The sequence below is a fragment of the Apus apus genome, chromosome 1 (genome assembly GCF_020740795.1).
Source record: "Apus apus isolate bApuApu2 chromosome 1, bApuApu2.pri.cur, whole genome shotgun sequence".
Taxonomy (NCBI): Eukaryota; Metazoa; Chordata; class Aves; order Apodiformes; family Apodidae; genus Apus; species Apus apus.
This window is the reverse complement of record NC_067282.1, coordinates 103,198,572-103,218,168: the sequence shown is the minus strand read 5'-3', so window position 1 is coordinate 103,218,168 and position 19,597 is coordinate 103,198,572. Positions and strand designations below refer to the sequence as shown.

The following is a 19,597-nucleotide window of genomic DNA, read 5'->3' as shown; positions in this document are numbered from 1 at the left end:
CTTAAGATAGGGCATAAAAACGTTGTGCATAATAACCCCAGAATATGAAACGTGGCCTCTCCTTTGCTCTGCATTAGTTTAACTTCTATTTTTGTCCGGAACAGTTGATTGGGATGCTGCTGGCATGCTGTCTGTCCCGGTTTATTACTGCTAACCAGTACGAGATGGTGTAACAAGGTGAGCTTTCCCTGCTTTCCATGCAGTGTGCTAGATACACCCAGTGTATTGTCCTGGCTGTGCTGCTTCTGCTGACGATAGTGGGCAAGTTGTAGACGCTCAGCATGTTCAAGAGTTACGTCTTCCCACATAAGATTTGCTTTGGGATTTTCATCCCAATATTCTGTGCCATGAGCACTGTTAGCAACCAAAGCAACCCACTGTTGTTTTTTTTATCTCCTCCTCCTACTCTCTAGTCTTTCAGGAGTGCGAAGTCCAGAGCCTGACTGAAGATCAGGAGCTGCAGAACTGGAGAAAGACTGAAACGAATGTTATAGCACACACTGTCTCTCGCACGCACGCACACCCACACCCCCACAAGCAAGCACGTGCGCGCTCACACTCACACCTCACCTTCCAGACTCTGTCCCATGCTTAGTGTACCATTCTGTGAAGTACCACGGTGCCACTGAGAGCAGCCAGGTCCTCCAGACCCCGACCCCATCCCCACAGCTCGGCGTAGGACGGCACCGTATGTATGTTCTTGGTCACACAGTAGTTGCATCGTAAATTAACAAAGGTAATTCATTAACAGCGTTGATCGGGCTGTGCATGTAGTGACTGGAGGGCACAATTAGCCTTTCACCATGGTTAATAAGTGTTGCACACGTTCATATAAACCAGTATATGAAATATATATTCTTTTGGGGTTTATCTTAATTTCTTTTTTTGTTTATTGCTTTACTAAGGTTTTCATCCTTTCCCCCTTCCCTGCGCCTGCCCCCCTTCCCTAAAAACAAAGGAATCAATAACATAACATAAAGATACTTGAAAATGATGTTAAAATGTTGTGCTTGAAGGGAACCGTTATTCCTGATGTTCTTCTACATCTTTGATTCTTACTCAGTGTTGTATGCCTAGTGCGTATCCCGGTAGGCTTTGTCTAGTGCATTTTGCCTCTGAACCTGATCCTGTGTAATACTGTTATTAAGCTGTGTTGTTGCTTACTGTGAAGGCAGGAGTTTTGCTTCCTTTATTTTTATTAGATAGTTATGAACTAATTGAACTGTGCTGTACTGCGGCCTTCATACTTCTTTCCTGTTCTTTCTTTTTGTTTCTTTTTGCATTGAGGTTGCAGCCACCAAATACATGGTTCAATCAAATCTAAATAAAAACACACACACAAAAAAAATCACAAAAAAAAAAAACCAACAGGCATATGAAATATTTTTGGGGGAAAGCAAAAGTTTAAAACCTTTTTAAAAAAATAGGACTTTTTTAATAATGCCTCTGTCTAGCATGCCAATGAGAATGCATTGATATTGTGAGTATTTGTGATATACGTATTAATAAACGGAACCATTACAGATTTTTAGCTGCTTCCTTTTCGTTCTTTAGTCATAACAAAACTCTTTTGATGGGGAGAGTGAACACGAGACACAAGTGCACAGCTTGGAGTGACATGTCTTTATGCATATTTTAACAACTAACTTGCTTGTGACAGAAAAAAAACATTATTGCCCTAGGAAAAAAGAGCTGGAATTGTTTCAAAATGCTTAGAAAAACCTTCCACAGCTGGTTTCACCACGTGGCAAATACATACCCTCTGCTTTGCAATTTTTCTTCTCATGACCGATAATGATCTGCAGTGTTTAATAACCCCTCCTTAGCACTGTGCAGGATTTTGACATTAAGCATTTATCTCTGATTTTGGTGAGGCTGGGGAGTAGAGGGATGTGGAGTTGAAGGAGCTGGCTAAAAGCCATCTCTGCTGCATTCGTGGAATGCAGGCACTTCGCTCTTTCTTCTTTGAATACATGGATGTTGAAGATCTGATGGAAAGCCCATGAAAGTTCACACCTGGAAGTTTTGGACCCTTACATGGGCAACGTGGACAGAGAAGAAGACTTAAGCAGGGAATCCCTGTAGCCTTCCAGCTGTGGGGAGCTGTGCAGCCTGTAGAGCTGCCAGAGTCCCAGCCCATCCTCCGTCTGTCTGCCCAGCTTTCAGTGCCACCCATCATCCAGTTACTGTGACCCTCCACCCAGGGCTCTGCCCTGCCTGGTGCCTCCAGCATCACCTCCTCATGAACGTTTGAGCAGTTCTGGTGTGGTTGCTGTGCTCTGACCCACAACTACAGAAAGGCTTGCAGCTTTGCACTGAGGTGGCATGTCTTAAAAACCCCTGTGGCATCTTTGGCTTAATTCAGAAAGCACTTCCCAAGCAGGGGGGAGTGGACCCTGGAGGCTTTGCCTTGAGGATGGGAAATCAGTACTCTCTGTTGCTTTTGAAACACAGGTAACGGATTTTATAGATTTTTATCCTCTGCCCAAACAAAAAGCTGCTATTTGCTGCTCAGTCTCTGCTTCTAGATTTGATTACAACTCAGAGCTTCACATTTGGTTTCTGTCACAGTTTGTATTTTTCAGCCCAGCTCCAAAATACACAACCTCACATCTGTGTTCTTCAGCAGGTTGTATTCTGTGGTGCCCAGGAGCCAAAGCTCTGGGTGTGCTGAGAGCCAGGCACACTGTAACACACTTCCACAGGCCTGCTTTCTTTTGTGGAAAACATGAGCAACTCATATTTTCTTCATCACTTGCATTTTCCCTGTTAAAAGTTGTGTTTGGGTGACAGGCACATTAAGGTGTTGGGGAGTTTGAAGTGGGTTTTGTGACAGGATGCTGTTATGGCTGGGAATGCATTGACTTCCAGCTGAAGACATGTTTACCCAAGTTCTCCTGTATCTGAGATGTTCCCCCACCACTGTAAATGAATAGCACACGGTGAAGTTTGGAGCACTTTTCCTATGGAAGTGTGGAAGTCATTTTACTGATTTTTTTCCCCTACTAAATATTGCTTTACCTCGGAGCAGATAAAGCACTCACAAAGGCGAGCCATCCAGCCCCCTTCCCCCCTCCTCCTCCCATTGCCTGTCAAAACTAATTTGAAATAGAGATGTGTAAATACAAGAAGAGGGAATTGGTTGACAAATTTAAGTCTGCCCTAAATAAAGCATCTGCCGCAAGGGAGCGGGACGTCTTTAAATGTGGAGAACACCAATACAGAACCTGCAGAAATGCTGGGCAGTTTGTACGTACTTTGCTGGGGACAAATCTGCTGGTTGCAGCACTCAAATTTGCAGTCCCTCCCTAGGGCCTAAAAACTGTTGCAGTGTCTTGCTTGGTTGCTGGGGCTACACGATGCTGGAGCAGTGCCTTTCTTCTGCAGGCACAGGAAGTTTCCAGGGGGATGTTTTTCCACACCAGAAAGAACTGGCCCACCAGCTGCCCCAGTTTCCCTCCCCTGTTCATTCCCGAGGAAGTCTCCCCTACCCACAGGGGGGAAGGAGGAGGGTGAGGCTGATGCCTCCTCCCACAGGAGCCACCAGTGACCTTCCGGAGTGGAAAAGCACCAGCCTCTGCTCAGTTTTTTTCCTTTTTTTTTTTTCTTTCTTTCTCTTTTTTTTTTTTCTGAAAGAAAGAGCTGTTTGTGCCAAGAGCTGTATCTTTTGAGGATGCTGATGTTGGGTGACAGGTCAGCAGGCCCCCAAACTGCTCCAGCTTGCCTGTCCCCGTGCAGTAAAGCATGTGCTCAGCTTTAAGACATTAAGTGGTGAATCGAATCCATTCAGCAAAGCCCGTCAGTGCGTGCTCAATTGTTTCCCTCAGCCCAGCAGCACTCCTGCTTGTATAGGGTAGGTGTGTTAACTGGGATCTCCACAGATCTGACCTGAATCAGCAGAGGAGGGGGCCAGCTCCTTCTGTGCTGGGCTGGCTCTGGCTGCCTGATCCCTCTGTGAGAAAATTGCATTTACTGCAATCACTACACCAGAGCTGGGCAAAAGAAAGGTGGGCAGGTCTGGGATTCAAAGCAATGGTGGGGTGATTGGATGAGTCCTAGGAGGAGTGGGAGGACCAGGGCATGGCTGGGGTACAAGGAGAGTGGAAGGTGGAGCAGAACCATGGGAAAAGGAAGAAAGGGCATTGATACCACCTCGTTGTGGCCCTGGTGAGCTGCTAGCTTGGTTTGGCTGCAAGGTGGACCAGTGGCATTAGCTGGCATGTGCATCTCATCCTGAGCTGTCTCGTGGGACTTGCTTCTGCTGAGGACAACCCAGAGAGGGTAATCTTGTCATGAAGATATTTAGTTTGGGGCATGAGGTTGCCCTATCTTGTTGCTACAGACTGCAGTGGAAAATGAGGTGCCCCTGGCACATGGTATTGGGACTTTTCAGGTGAGCTCTGGATTATGCTGAGCAGCATATCCCTTCCTGGTGAGGATGTCACAGCTGTCACCTGCAGGCTTCAGCCAGGTAAAACTTGAGCTGCATCTAGCCCTGCCTGGCCTGGGATAGCTGGGTAGGCCTCACCCAGGGAAAACTAGCCCTTCTCATAATTTAGCCCATTTTTCACACTAGCATCAGACTGCAGCTCTGGGAGCAGCCAGCTGTGCTGGAGGGCCCTGCTGGCTGCCACCACTCCTGGGCAAGCATCGCTGTGGAGGAGACTGGCTTTACAGGACTGCTTAGGGATTTCAGCCTGTTGCACCTCAGAGAACCCAATGCAGAGGCTAAAATGATGTTGTCTTCTGTAGATCTGCTCCTTGACTTGAATAGCTCAGCACCATTTAAGATAATTTGAAGAACAGCAAAATAATTTGCTGCCAACCAAGCCCCCTGCATAAAACACCTGGCATCCCAACAGAGGGTTAGGATTGATGGGGATGTCAGACTTCTAACAGGACTGAGTTAGGGCTACTTCAGTATGAACCTCTGTAATAAAAATAGAAATCTTTGTGATTCAGCATACAAATGACACTTCTACTATTTTGTAAGTAAAACTGCTTTGCCCTGTAAAAGCTGGTTGAATTTCTGCAAGCTGATTTTACCAGTTTGGTCCGTTTCTAAAGGAAAAAAAACACTTGCTTTTGCCTTTTCTTGTCATTGCACCTGTTACTGTTGCAGCCAGGAAAAGTTTTATTCAAAGGACGTTTCGTTTCTGCCTGGCATGACTGGAGATACTTGGAATATGTAAGCTCATGAAAAGCAAGCCATGCTGAAGCAGCAGCTCCTCAAGCTCTGGAGTCTGTTCTGCTCCACGGTAACTGCAGCATGGCTATTTTTGGTCTCTGCTGAAGCTATCTATAGGTGGCACTGAGTACTTAGTTTAGGTTGCAGTCCTTCACTCCTTTACACATATATAACATCCCTGGTGCAATATACAACAGTGCCAACTCCTTATGTGATGTACATTCCCAATACAGCTACTAAATGACCAGAATGCTAATTCTTATTCACTGTACTCGTATAACACTGTCTCTTGGCCAAGACTTTCAGAAGCAGTAGATTTCAGGCAATCCTCTGGAGGTATTTCTAAAATGTTCTAACTTTCAGGAAGTGCTGAGTGACCTACTTTTTGGGAATGCAGCCCTTTCAAAACCTCTCAGGGCACTCAGAAGTGAAAAGTCATTTTTGAAAGCCCTATCTGTTCTGAAAATGGAAATTATTCATCCAAGTAAAAAACATTAGTATTTTTTAAATTGCAATTATTTCCAGAGGGGAGGCAAGGACAACTTTCTGGCTTGCATGGAAGCCATGGTTTGTGTGCTTTAACTTCCTGAGCAGAGAGTCAGGAACATGATGTGAGACAAGGCTGATGCCCAGTAGGAGAACTGCTGGGGTAGGATGGGGGGAGAAAAAAGAGGAGAGAAAGTATATCACTACTTATTTATTTATTTATTGCAGTCAAAAGGGTTTAAAGTGGGAAGTATTTCACCCTGCTCATGTGTCTGACACAGTGGTACAGCGATCTCCAGCTCTGATGTGAGCAGCCTGGGCAGCTCAGGCCAGCAGCAGGGGTGTCTGCAGGACTGCTGCCTGCCATGACAACCCTTACATCCTCCTGATGGTTAGAGAAGCCTTTTGTGGGAGTCTGCAGGTGTCAGTCTGCTAGAAGATACCACAGTGCACCCTACAATGAAATTCATGGGCAGCATCAATCTGTGGCCACTACCCGAGGCTTTGCAGGACACCAGTAACGTCCTGCTCTGGCTCCATGGGCTTTCTGTGCTTCTGTAGGACTTACCTTTAACCTTGTGTTTGTAATGTAATGTTTGCTCAAAAGAACTGGTTAGTGCTTATGCTGGCTATTTGGCATCTTCAGCCCTACGGTTATTTGTAATTAAAAGCAAACAAATAATTGCCTAGAATTTTATTCATCCTGGAGTTCAGTGTGACCCAAATGTCAGATGAATGAGTCCTTCTCCCAGGTACAGGAGCTGGTGCACTGAGCCTGTGGGTTATTGCTGTGTGCTGCTCTGTTTACCTCCATGCAGCCCAGACACTTGCAGTGCTGGGGGCTGCCTCCTCCCTGCAGGTGAAGTAGAGCTCAGCCTTTTCGTGGGGAACCATCCCAAGCCCTGCGTAACCCCCCTGCCACGCTGGCACCCACAGCCTGCCAAAATCAATGCCAAACCCTAAGGGAGAACAGAAAACAAGCCTTGCTTGCTGTGTGGAAGCATGAAGAAGTGTGAAGGTATCAGGCTCAGAAAACCCTGGCCAGCACGCCAGGAAGTTCAAGCACTGAGGTAAGAGTAGGCTCTTGTAGGCCACAGGTCTGTAATGGTGGGATTTCCTCCCAGTGCTTACCCAGAAAACCTAAGATGCTCCCCACGTTTGGACTATGCATTTTAAGTGCTGCAATGTGAAAGGAAAATCAAAAAGTCAATCAAAATAATCTCTGTGAGTCCCATTCAATAAAAAAGTTATTGGCAGTTAGCACAGTTTTTTATAAAAAAGTAATTAGCCCTCCTGCCCTGAGAATTAATGAATGCTTTTCATTACACCCCAAGGGGTAGTCAACCCAATAATAATCTACTTCAGCTAAATGTTGTTCTGAAACAATGTTGTTCGTCAACTCAGGCGGCAGGACAGTCACAAACAAGAGGCAATCCTATTCTGCTGAACACTGGAGCTGGTTGTTTCAAAATAAAAGGTCATTAATAATTTGCTTGGATTAGTGCAATGCCTTCACTTCTTCTTCATTAAGGAAATGAAGCAAAGCATACAAAAAGACCAGTGCCTCATTTGTGCCTGGGTGCACAGCTTAGGAAGCCAGAGGAGACACACGAGTGCTGGCTTCTGCCTTTGGCTGAACATGTCCATAGAGCTTGACTGGGTGGAACATGACTTGGCTATGTGGTTGTCTGGATGTGATCATTTTACTGCCTGGGAGATCTCAGCCTAGTTGCAGAGAGTTGCATGTCCCTGCTGTCTTCCCTTCACTGCTTAACCCATTGGCACCACAGGGAACAAGCAGCAGGTGACAGCATCCCTTCCCTAGTCCTCCTTTTTGATTGTTGGCATTTTCAGTGAGGTATGTATTGGTGCAGATGCAAAAAATCACATGGACTTCTCAATTCAGTGGCTGTCCTGCTCTGACACCACATTCATGGTCATCACAGCTGCCTGGTTCTCCTCAGGGTGGAAAGGCACGGTATAGGCAGGTACAGCCCTCACAGGCTAAGCAGATGAAACTGTGATTTCTGTTTCCCTGCCCTGGGAGCATCCTTACCATTCCATGAAGCATCACTCCCTTCTGACCCACACATTCCAGGTGGTCCTTGCTAAGCCTGGTGAAGACACAGGCTACTGCTGCTGACTGGGGGGCTGCTGGCATAGCCCCCCACAGAACAAGCTTAAAAGCTTTCCCATCACTTTTACAGACCTGAGGATTCTAGAGAAGACCTGAATCCTGAAGTTTGTTTGGGTGTGTTGTTTTTTTCTTTAATATAATAGTATTTTAAATTAATGTGTTTGTATTTGCAGCTTTCACTTTTTAAAAAGTTGCCCTCTTCTGGTTGTTTTTTGCTGTTTTCAATAAATGGAATGGACGAAGACTTGGTGTTAGCTTTCTATAGAACAAAGGGCTAGGTCTCCTCTTGATTCATACAGTGTGCTGGAGGCTGTATTTCCCATCATTCATTTTCTCCCAATACTAGGAAAGTTAGTTTTTGTAGGAATGGTTGAAGCTTGGAAAGGAAAGTATCCTCTAATGCCACCACAGCCACAGAGCCAAGAAATACTAGCTGCTAGTAGTTACAGCTAGGACAGGTCAGACCCTAAGGCTTAAAGACAGCTACAAGCTCAAAACCAGGCTGTGCCAGTGGCTTTTCAGTGGAGTTGCAATGGGATGAGGATGCTTGGGTTCCATAGGAGCTGTGACCAGTACAGAGGTGCACGTATAGAAGTGGGAGATGTGGGAGATGCTCACAAACTCTCCCTTTAAATTGTCTGCCCCTCAAAACTCCCATTAATAAAGAATGTAAGGAACCTATCCCAGGTAGGCACAGCATATGTAAAGCCTGGACAGCTAGTATCTACAAGCTGCCCTGCACCAGCCCCTGGGCCAGGTCTGTCAGCCCCTGTCAGCCTGAAGGCTAGTCACTGTCCTTCCTAGGATGTCACTGCCACAGGGAGACACATCCAGCACCTCCTCCCTCCAGCTTCCTGTCTGGATAACTTTGCTGGGCTTCCTGAGGACAGCCGTGCATGATAGAGATTCGAGAGCAAAGGCTAACAGAGTAAGAAGAAGGACAGCATTGCTCTTCTTTCACATGTTATCCCAGGTCTTTGAATAGCTTCCTTCGAGTCCTGAGATGAATGTGATGTGCCTAAGTTTCCCTATCAGAAAAGGATGTCATGACAGTAGGGTGGGAGATGCACAGAAATCCAGGCTCCCCCTGGGCCACTGGAGTAAGGAGCTCAGCTTTTTCCAGCTACAAAGTTGCAGTCTCCCTTAAAAAAAAAGGCATATCAACAACAATAAACCAAAATGATAGTGACTGCTGAACCTGAACTGCTGTTCTTCTGCTGTTTTTAATATTTCCTAGTGGATCAACTGATGCTTGTTTAAATAACAGCAAATCTGGCTCTCTTTGGGTGACTGAGATGATTAATGACAGCGCTTTCCTGGTCAGACTGCTTTTCTGCAAAGGCACTGAAATTCCAGCCCAAAAAAGCACCAACCAAGCAGTTCAGACCCCAGCAGCTGCAGCAGTGGTGCTGCTGGTTGAGCCTTGGGCTCCAGAACCCAGTCCCTGACAGCCAGACTTTTGCCTTCCCCATAAGCAGCCTGTGGCTGGATGCTCCAAGAAGAGTTAAGTTGAAAGGGAATGATGGAAATTCAATGAACTATTTGTCTTGGCCTGAAGTGACACGGCAATGTGATAGTCCATCATAAAGCTGAAGCTCCACCTGTCCAACCAGTGGCCAAATCATGGCCAATGTTCTTGTTGCATTGCTGCCTGCAATAAACTTGCCTGTAGCATTGAGGGCAGTTGCACACAGCTGCCCATCCCAGGAGGGTTTCAAATGCTAGACACCCTGCACAGTTACAATAGTCAGGAGGCAATTTTTAGCTGGGGCACAAGTGAGCTGTTGAGTTTGCCATTGGGTTATTCTCAGACTTATGGTTACTACTATTCCTCAGCCTCCCTAATTCTCTTCTGCCAACCATTGTCTTGTATTTGAGAATGATTCGAGCCCCTTTTCTTTATCAGTAGGATAAGTTTTCCAAGGTCACACTTGTGGGCAAAAAAAGCCATGCTGTGTGCACAGGTGTCCAAAAATTCACAGCAAATTCTGTTATTTCTCTGGGGGAGGAAAAAGAAAAAAAAAAAGCTGCTTTTAAGACATGGATTCCAACAAGGCAGTATATTTCCTGCTGCCCAAAGAAAGCAATAGATTTAGGAGGCAAAAAAGGAGGCCTTTTCATCTGCGGGACCTCATTCATCTTCTGACAAGGTGGCTTCACTGGGCTGTGCCAAAGGGCCACTGTGCATGGCACAGGTGCAGCATCCCCCCTCACCCCAGGCTGAGCAGCTCACCCTGGCACCAGCACCCCAGGGAGCTGCCATCAACTGGCCAGGGAGGGCTCATGTGCCCCCTGGGAGTCTCCATCCCTTCCCTGGCAAACACACAAGCTGGTGCAGAGCAGAGCTTCACCTCACAGCATTATGGAGTCCCAGCACCCAGAAGACATTCAGAAATTCAACCTTTCTGTGATAAGTCCACCTAGATGGCGTGGGGGCAAATAGCAAAGGGCCTAGCTTTTCTGCCAGTTAGTCCAATATACCTAGAGTCACTATACCCAGAGTCATGCTGTGGAGGGCACAACCCACAGACTGAACTGTGGGGATCTAGAAAAGCCATGTTTCTCAGTCCTGGCAGTCCCTTCCAGCCCTGTGTTGGTACAACTTTCAAAATTGCATTAAAAGTCCAATCTTTTTTTGTTTTTCTCCCCTAATTAATATTTTCAACATTTTGATGAGGATGCTGTGGGAGACAGTGTCAAATGCTTTACTGAAATCAAGATAAACTACACCTACTGTACTTTCATCATCTATCCATCTAGTTACATCCTCGTAGAAGGCTATCAGGTTGGTCAAACATGACTTCCCCTTGGTAAAACCACATTGACTGCTCCTAATGGCCCTCTCATCCTAGATATGTCTAGAGATAGCATCAAGGGTAAGTTTTACATCACCTTTCCAGGGATGGAGGTGAGGCTGACGGGTCTGTAGTTACCCAGGTCCTCCTTCTTGCCCTTTTTGTAGACTGGAGTGACATTTGCTTTCCTCCAGTCTTCAGGCACCTCTCCTGTTGCCCATGACTTAACAAAGATGAGGGAGAGTAGCCTAGCACTCCGATAGGCCATGCTTAGGTGACATTTAATATACTGAGTATTTTCTATAAAGTAAGAAGGAAGTGCATGGTGATACTCATATCTCTATGTGTGTGTAAAAGAGTTATTATGCCATGTATCATTATCATCACCATCATCATCATCACCATCATCGTTGTGTAATATACCTGTATAGCTTATGCTCTGATTGAAATTGAATATATTTTTTACCTTATGGGAAGGCAGAGCATGTGGCAGGGGAGGGATAAAAGTGACTGAGTGCTTTTAAAGCTGATACGTGTTTCTGAGACATAGTTTTCTAGGGCAGCAGAGATGAATTTGGGGGTGGACAGAGTGGTCCCAAGCATGAATGTAGCAGGCACTCTCTTTGAGGTATTCCCAATTGCAGTGTTGTTCTGCTTGTTCAGGACTGCAAGCAAAGGGGATGCCAAGATTTATAGTCTCTGTGCTTGAATGCAGGCTCGTTGCATTCTTGGATGTCTCAGTGAAGCCATCAGGCAAAGCCCCATTGCAATATCACATTGTATCTCCCACACATTCATGCAGGAGCTCAGGAGATCTAATTTCAGGCCAGAAGCTCTGACAGTGTCCCTTTCAGCACTATTGCAGTTCCCCCTCTTACCCCATCACCCTCTATTCCCACTTTATCTATTTATTGTGGCACTCACCGTGGCATTGCAGTGGCAGCTGACAGATCCCCTGCCTTTGCAGATCCACTCCCATCGGGTTGCAGGTGCTTGTTAATCGGATAATGCTGTTGTTTTGGTTGCACTCATGTTTGTCACTGCTAAGTGACAAGCAGTAACTTGCGCTCTGCTTTCTGGTGCTTCGCTTCCAAGCTTCACAGTTGTACTTGCCATTTCACCTCCTGAGCTTATCAAAGTTGCTCTCGCTGCTTGGTGAATACGGTGGCAGTTCCATGGGGGGAAGGATGTGTGGTGGCATTCCCCAGCAGCACCTGGCACCCGCAGCCCTCATTAGCCTCTCACTGAGGCAGCTCTGAAATCAATGGGAAACAAAGGGCAGACACCTGAAACTGGTCCCAGTTTGGTTTCTGCTGATTGATCTGCCAGGTCTGCTAGAGGAAAACAAGTTATGCCGGGTGCCAAATACTTGTGGGTCCGCTTCCTTCATCCCAGGAGCACTTCTACTTGGGAGACAGGGAGATAAATGCAGGAAGAAAGGAGTCCCCTCTGTCCAGCAGTGATTGCTTCTGTAAATCTCACCCAAGCCCAGATACTACTGAAGCACACAGTTAGACACTCTGGTCACTGGGGGGGACTCAGGGAGATTTTAGCACCAAAACTGCAGGCTTAAAAAAAAATGATTTCTCATTGTATAGTCATGACCACAGGCACAAGACCAGGGTTTTACATATTCCTCCTGTTAAACAAGCTTGTTCACCAGCATCTGGAGCCTGGTGCAGCTCCTGCCTCTCCCAGGAAGAGCTCTGCCCACCACACCATGCAGCCAGGGCTACTCAAGGGCTTTGGCTGCAGGACCCGAGCTTTCCTGAAGCTCAGGTGCTTGGGAGAAGACTACCTAATCAAAGAAGGGCACAATTACTAGAATGCCCTCATGCTTGAGATCAGAGCAACTAATCTTGCTAAAAATACAATCTCCCACTTTGTCACAGGTAAAGGACGTCTCATTTAGTGCAATTTAGAAGAGCCTGCATAGTGCCAGGCTCAGCCTCTGCACACAGGGGCAACCTCCAATGAAGTGTTAAGCCCAGCAGGAAATCTGAAGCTACTGTATTTCCTAGGGGGTTATTTTGTGGCACCAAGTTTCCAGCTGACTTTTGCAGTGCCTCAAACAGGGAGCTGGAAGCAGCTCCAGAATACAGCCAGACTAGAGAGCACAGTGGCGTTGGAAGGCAGCTTGCTGTACGAGTTTACTTTGCTTACTTTAAGAATCTTAATTACTACAGATCAGCTGCCAGGATGAAATGCGAATGTGGAAGGTACTGTGGAAAAAAAAGTCAAAGAATGGCTTGCTTCTTGGCCTGAGCTACGTGGGAAAATGAGAAGCAGCATAGTGGCATTTTGTTGGCTTCAGAGGTGGCTGAAGCAGCAACGCTGAGAGTGATGGTAAGAAAGGAAAAATGTGACTTCAGAGGTGACACATTTACATAAATGATCTACCAAAGATCGATGTTCTGCATAAGAACTCAGAAAGGCAAAAATCCTATATATTGAAAACAGGTTTAAAATGAATAATCAGCCTTGTTAATCTGGCATATTAAAGAAACTCTGTAACTCAAAACTAATGAGCTCTGGACACATCTTCATTTATCACCCTACAAGTGTTCAGAGTGTCTCCTTATTGAAAGCAAAGATTCATGGCAGTTCTGCATGGGTCCAAAGATCACACTGGGCAAAGCAGAAGTGAACAAACACAACTGTAACATGACATCTAGGATATGTCAAAGCATGTTGCTGGAAATGCCAGAGTAAAGCAGACAGAGGAAAAGTGCACACAAAATCCAAGGGAAAGGGGGAAATCTACGCTGAGTGATACCAAGACACATTGGATGCATACTTTGAAGAGCTTCCAACTAGAAACAATCATAAACAATTGGGAGTGGAAAAAGCAGGGAGGAAATGGGTCTTTACAGAAAAGACCCAGTTCAAGTGCAGTGAGAAGAAAATCTCTCAACTTTTAAGGTTCTCACTCGTGAAAATGTATAGAGGTGGCCATAACTAACCATGGCCACACAAGTAAGCATCTGAAAAAATCAATACATCTAATATGAAGGTTAAAACTTGCAAGGTCAGACTTCCCAGCAAGGCACATCTCTAGACTGGGTATTTTTCACTAAAACACACCAAAGTAAATGAATTTTACAAAGAAAAGCACCAGGTCATGAGACTGCATGTAAATGCACTGTCAGGGCTGAGACTGAGAAGGTGGATGTCACCAAAAGCTACAACAATAACTAGCAAAAAGCCTTGCCAAGAGCAAGGGGATTAACTGTGTCCTTATGAAAGTCATTGGGCTATCACCCAGGGACATAAAGGTACGTCATGGAGAAAGCAAGCCAGGTTCTTGTTACCACTCGCAATGTTTATGAAGGGATTAAAAGAAGCATTGCAGAAGAAGAGTGGAGAGAGCATAGCTTGTAGGATGCCAAACATGAGAAGGCTTCATAACAGTGAAGGAGAAGCAGGAGAGGTACCAGGTCTTGCTTTGACCCTTAGGTAAGAGAGCATGGACATCAGGAAGAGACCCAGTTCTTCCACAAATCAACTATTTTGGCAGGATTTTATTAGACACCAAAAGACCAAGGTACACTCCAAATCAGAGCTCTGGCTGGGTGCAAAGGTGAAAACATCAGCCCTGGAGAGCTCACAGCCCTCCTGCAAAGGGGCAGGGACCCCTATACATTGCTGCAGCTTGATGTAGCCCTTCTGGAGGCCCCAGCATGCACAACAGGCACCACAGCTGAGACTGAGCCTTGAAATAACCTTCTGGAGTGCTTTGAGGGCCAGAAACACTTAACAGCATTATTGTAGGCACAAGAGAGTCTTGCAGGAATGAAAGCACCCATTGATAATGTGCCATGTGAGAGCAGGCAACCATCAGAATCCCAAATCAAGGACACTGAGGCAGCCAGGAAGATACAAGCCAGATCTCAGCAGAGCCAGATGTCAATCCCAGGCAATTTAATTACGTCTGGAGAAACTAACCACAAAGGCAGTAAAGCCTGCTGATTATAAGCAACAGTGAACAAGCTGAGAATGAGAGGGGTAAACTGGGAAATTTAGAAATTGCAAAGGAGGTTGAAGTAGATCAGTGTGTTCACCCTCAGTGATGCAACTCAAACCACTTACTAAAGAAACTGCATTGCTCAGGCACAGAATAAGTATGACAACTAGAGCAGTGGACATAGATAAAGGGTGAGAGTAAGGATCTGAAGCATTTACCAGTATCACGATTCTGTATTTCCTCCTCCTTTGCCTTCAACTACAACAATCAGACTCATGCTACAGGCCAAAATGCAGCTGTAAATAAATAACAGGACTTTGCCAAGCTATGGCAATGACTGCAAAACATTCCATGGTCTCTGGTTCCCACCTTTACTAGTGTCTATTTCATTAGGATGGCCATACTTTAACTCTTAAAGTATAATCCATCAAATGGTGTGATATTTATTGATGTGCAGCACAGACGTAACATGCTTGGTGAAGCTGAGACGATGATCAAGTGTCTCTGCTTTTGGAAAGCTGCTAAACTTGGGAGGCCGTGGGGAAAAAGTCATTGAGAGAGAGCAAGATGTCCACAGGGAAAGCTAAAGAAAGGAGAAGTGGTGTGTCACGCCTGAAATACAGGCTTGAGTAGCTGTATTCTTTAATGAGCTTCACAGGAGGCACAACAAGGACACAACAAGGAGGAACCAGTTTGGAAAGATGTGACAGGCTGTGTGGGTCACTGTGCAGTGTTGTGATGGTCATCCCCTCACTCTGTAGCATCGTAGTAGAAATGGCTCCTAAACTACTGTAGTGCCACAGGAAACGAAAAGGAGAGGAGTAGCACCCCGGCAGGTAACTGTGAGCACCTTTGGAGATAGGTTGAAAGTTTGGGAAAAGAATAATATCAAATCCAAACATCAGCCAGTGTTCCACCCAGTAAATGACAATGTGTCCAGCTTGATGAGATACAGTCAAGTGATTTGGAGAAAGCAGAAGCCTTCCATGTGAACACAATAAGGCCTCATGTGCTGCATTTCCAGCAAAAAGGGGAGAGTGGGGAAAGAAACGCAGGAAAGAGGAAATACTGTAACCAGCAACAAACGCTCAAAGAAAAGGATGGTGTAATCAATCCCCCTACTTTTTCCCAGCATGAACATTCATTCATTTAGGGACTATTTATGAGAAGTGTGGACATGGCACTTCCCAGTATGCTGAAAAGGAAAGCATGAAAAGGGAAGTGTGGGAGAGCACTTTGCAGTGACTCCACACATGGATGTTGAAATGGAGAGGAAACAGCCTGAAGTCCTGGGATGGACAGTGAGAAGGACTTCTGTGTCTGCTCTGAAAGGCAGTAGAGTGTGGGGGGGTCTTCACTCCAGGGGCAGCTGATGGAGGGGCTCAGATCAGCCATGTTAAATCACTGCTGCTCCTCATGGCATCCCAAGTATTCTAGCAATGCTCATGCCCAAGTACCCTAGTAATGCTCCCAAGAAAATAACACTTATCACAAGCGTAGGAGAGCTAACTAAAGTATTTACAGACTTTTAGTGATTCATGGGCACCCATGGCTTTTTTAGAGCCAATCTGGTCTGGGTGACTGGTAGCTGGGATTTGATCACAGCCTGGCTATCACCGTCTTCCTGACTACCAAAATCTGACTTCTGAAAGGGCCTCCATCTGTTTCCCATCTTACTTTAATTTACTAAGTTGTGCCATATTCCCATCTGGCAATTGGCTGGAGTTTTTCATTTTGTTTTGTTTTCTCCCCTTGAGTTATTCAAGGAGACACAGAGTCGGCTGAGTACATTAGATCATTATAGGTCTCTTAAAGTAGTGGTTGGATTTATTTGAATAGGGATTAGCAAGATTAAGAATGTTTTCTTTAAATGAATATAGTAGCCTACAATTTTTAAATGGTAACTTTTGTCCATCGTATTGATCTGTAGTTTAAGGATTTAAATGTTTTTTACAGCAAGATCAAGAAAGCAGTTCAGTATCGCTGCTGCAAAACCAGCAGTTTTATAATTTTGATCAAGACAGTGAAGCAACAGATGCACAAATCCCACTGAAATTCAATTAAAACTGCCCCCTCACCCCTGTAAAATTATTTGAAAAGCTCATTTCTAGAACTTCCAGAAGTAGTTTTACACACAATTAGTATTTCCCATCAGACATTCTTCATACAACTTCATATATTGTTATTTTTTGGGGTAAAAAAAAAAAATCAGAATGGCATTCCTGACACAGCGTTACTGACACGGAAAAGTGTTTCATCCCTTCCCTTATCTGTCTTTATCTCTCTGAAGTCCTACACTTCAGTTTAGCTGCTTGCATCAATGCAGCACAAAAGGAAATCTCAGTCTAGTTCTCCTCTCCTTCATTTCAGTTCCACCTCCAGATGCATTTTTTTGCCCTTGCAAAAACAGACTGAGCTTCTGGAGCTGTAAGGAGCTTTAAAGAAGCCATGTAAGTTTCCTTTATCATAGAGAATATTTGGATGGACAGCTGGCTAGCCAGGATGCCATGCTTATTGCTCAGCACATCACCTCTGGCATAACCCCAGCAACTGGTTAGGTTTACTGTAGCTGAGACAGCTCCAGCATCTCCTAACTGCCCTTCTTCCTAACTCAGGGAGGTGGACATCAGTTATGTCATTAACTTGCTTTTATGTGAACCCAAGGAAGGCTAAAGCTGTGCCATGCCTTTTTTCTGCTAAATAATGCTTGTAGAGTTCATCCAGGTGTTGAACCCTGTACAACCCCACTACACCTTGCTGTTTCTGCCCACCTGTCAGGTGTCAGCCATGCTTGGCATCAACCCTCTGATACAGATCAGGTGAGTGAGCAAGTGCTGCTTGTGTGCAGCTCCCTTCTACACTTGCTGGCACACCTGTAAGCTAATGCAGCAGCTAACACCTCCTTTCTGCAGCGGCATTATCTACCTGTTTGCAGATGATGCCTAAGCTGGGCTGTTGAAAAGGAATGCTTAATTAGTTGCTGCCTGTCTCCTCACAAAGTTCTGCATGAAAACCACAGGATTTTATTCTTCTTGCTGGAGGGAACAGGATGGAGAAAAATGAGATGCTTAGAAATCCTTTCTTTTCCCAATCATGCTCTGTCTGTCCAAATTATTTAGTCATTCTCTCTGCACAGTCACTGGGAGAATAGTAGTAACAATAACAACAATAATAATATATTAAGGAAAACTGTAAAGGGGAACTAATTAGTAAGTGTTACAGTCCCCTTTCTGTCTGTTTTCTAAACTGTAGAAGCACTCATGTCTCTGTGCTGATGGCAGGTGAGTAATGAGAGCTCAGCCCCCTCTCAACATATAACTACCACCAACTTTAGAATCTAGGTGGTTTAAAATATAAAGCTTTCAGTTATTTTTTCTCTCTGACTTTGTATGTATATCCTCATACGTGCAGAGACTCCATAGCTAATATGTCTGTAAGAATACAAACAAATATAACTGATTCTGGCCCTGAAGTTAAACCCAATTGAAGCTCAGCAGCTATACTTCCAAAGGCTTTTTGGTGGCCACTCCTCTGCCTTTGAACACATCTCTAGCACTCAAGTCCTTGGAAGAGCAGCATTTAAAGGCTTGGGCCTGAGGCGTTACCTGGTGCGTGTTCTGTATTTTTTAGGATCTGTGCGATCACGTGTCACTGCACATCTCATAAAATCAACTTGGCTGTGCTTATGTATTCACAGCACAACTCTGATCTGAACTAAGCCCCTTCTACTGAGGGGAGATTGGCTTTGGGGTGTCTTACCTACAATAATACTCACAGTTTGCCTAATCTAGCCAGGAAAACACTGAAGAAGATGTCTCCCATTGAAGTACTAGCTTACTTGTTCTAGGATTAAAGAAATCTTGACATTTTATGTCAGAGCAAGAATCTACCTGAAAGCCTTTGTCTAAAATTTCCTCTCCCTCCACTGATGTGCAGTGTGCTGCAATCCATATGATTGCCTTTGTCCTATTCAAGGAGTGACTGGACTTCAGCAATGCCACAAAAATGTAATGCATTTTGGGGAAATTACTCTTAAGAATGGAAAAGAGAAGTTAGAAAAGTACCTTGAGATGTAAGCTATTACGTAAAAGGTAGGCTGTTATTGTCATTACTTTATTAGTCATTATTATTGATAATGGTGAGACTGCTTGCCTGGCTTCAAAAAGGTCATCCTTTCTGCTGTGATTCAGTACCATTTTGAAGGCTGAAGTCTTAGTCTTTCCAACTCGGTGTGGATTAGCTTTGAGTTTGCTAAGGAAGCAAGACTAATTCAATCCATCGGTTGATTTTCCAGGTAGCCTCAAAAGTTTTTAAACTCACCAGCCAATTTAACCAAATGTGACAGAGGGCCAAAGTTGTGTAAGACAGAATTTCCTGTGGGCTGCATGAAAGCAGGAAGGTGGATGGAAAAGAGCCTATTAATGCTCCCAGCAGAGGGAAAAGGTACACTGTGAGCATAGCTGTGATTACATGGCACAAAGTCCTCTTAGGTGCTCAGCCTTAAGCCATGCATCTGTAGAAAACCAGGTCTCACTGGATCTTGTCGTCAAACACCTCTTTGTTATTCTCTCTTGATAGCAAACCCAGTAACCTTCTAAGTAAAGATTTGAATTGTAGATGACAATATAGCCTGTGCTAGCATGTAAAATTAAACCTTGGTATTATTCATAGCTCACAAAGCCTACAGGGTGTGGTATGGCCTTACTTGAAAGTTGCCAAGTTTTCCTAGTAGTGGTACAGCTTTCACTTTGTTTTCCTGTGCAGCAGCAGAGGTGTACTGAATGTACCTCATTAGTTTATTATCGGTGCCTTCACTCTTTCTGATTACCTCTCAGTCCCAAGCTCAACTCAGTTTCTTTTTGCTTTGCCCCATCATCATATAATTTTTAACATGCTTGGCACATGATTATTGACTTGCCCTTTACCCAAGTAGAGCTGACTCCCCCCCTATGACAAGTGTTTGTGAAGACATGTGTGTGGATCCAACTGCAGAAGGAAGTTTTACTTAACAAAACTAGAAATAATTT

The 19,597-nt window shown here is 44.9% G+C and overlaps 1 protein-coding gene across 3 annotated transcripts in view; it reads left to right on the top strand.

Moving 5' to 3' along the window:
- The window catches only part of TSPAN7 (tetraspanin 7), a 191,163-nt gene that overhangs the window by 97,581 nt on the left and 73,985 nt on the right, over positions 1–19,597 (top strand). For 2 of the 3 annotated variants that reach the window (XM_051618646.1, XM_051618628.1), the window contains 2 exons: positions 105–177; positions 414–1,525. In XM_051618646.1, the coding sequence (XP_051474606.1) occupies positions 105–173 (69 nt within the window). In that variant the 3' untranslated portion in view covers positions 174–177; positions 414–1,525. Of the gene's footprint in view, positions 1–104; positions 178–413; positions 1,526–19,597 lie in introns of those variants that run through there. The other variant, XM_051618637.1, reaches the window with a different exon arrangement.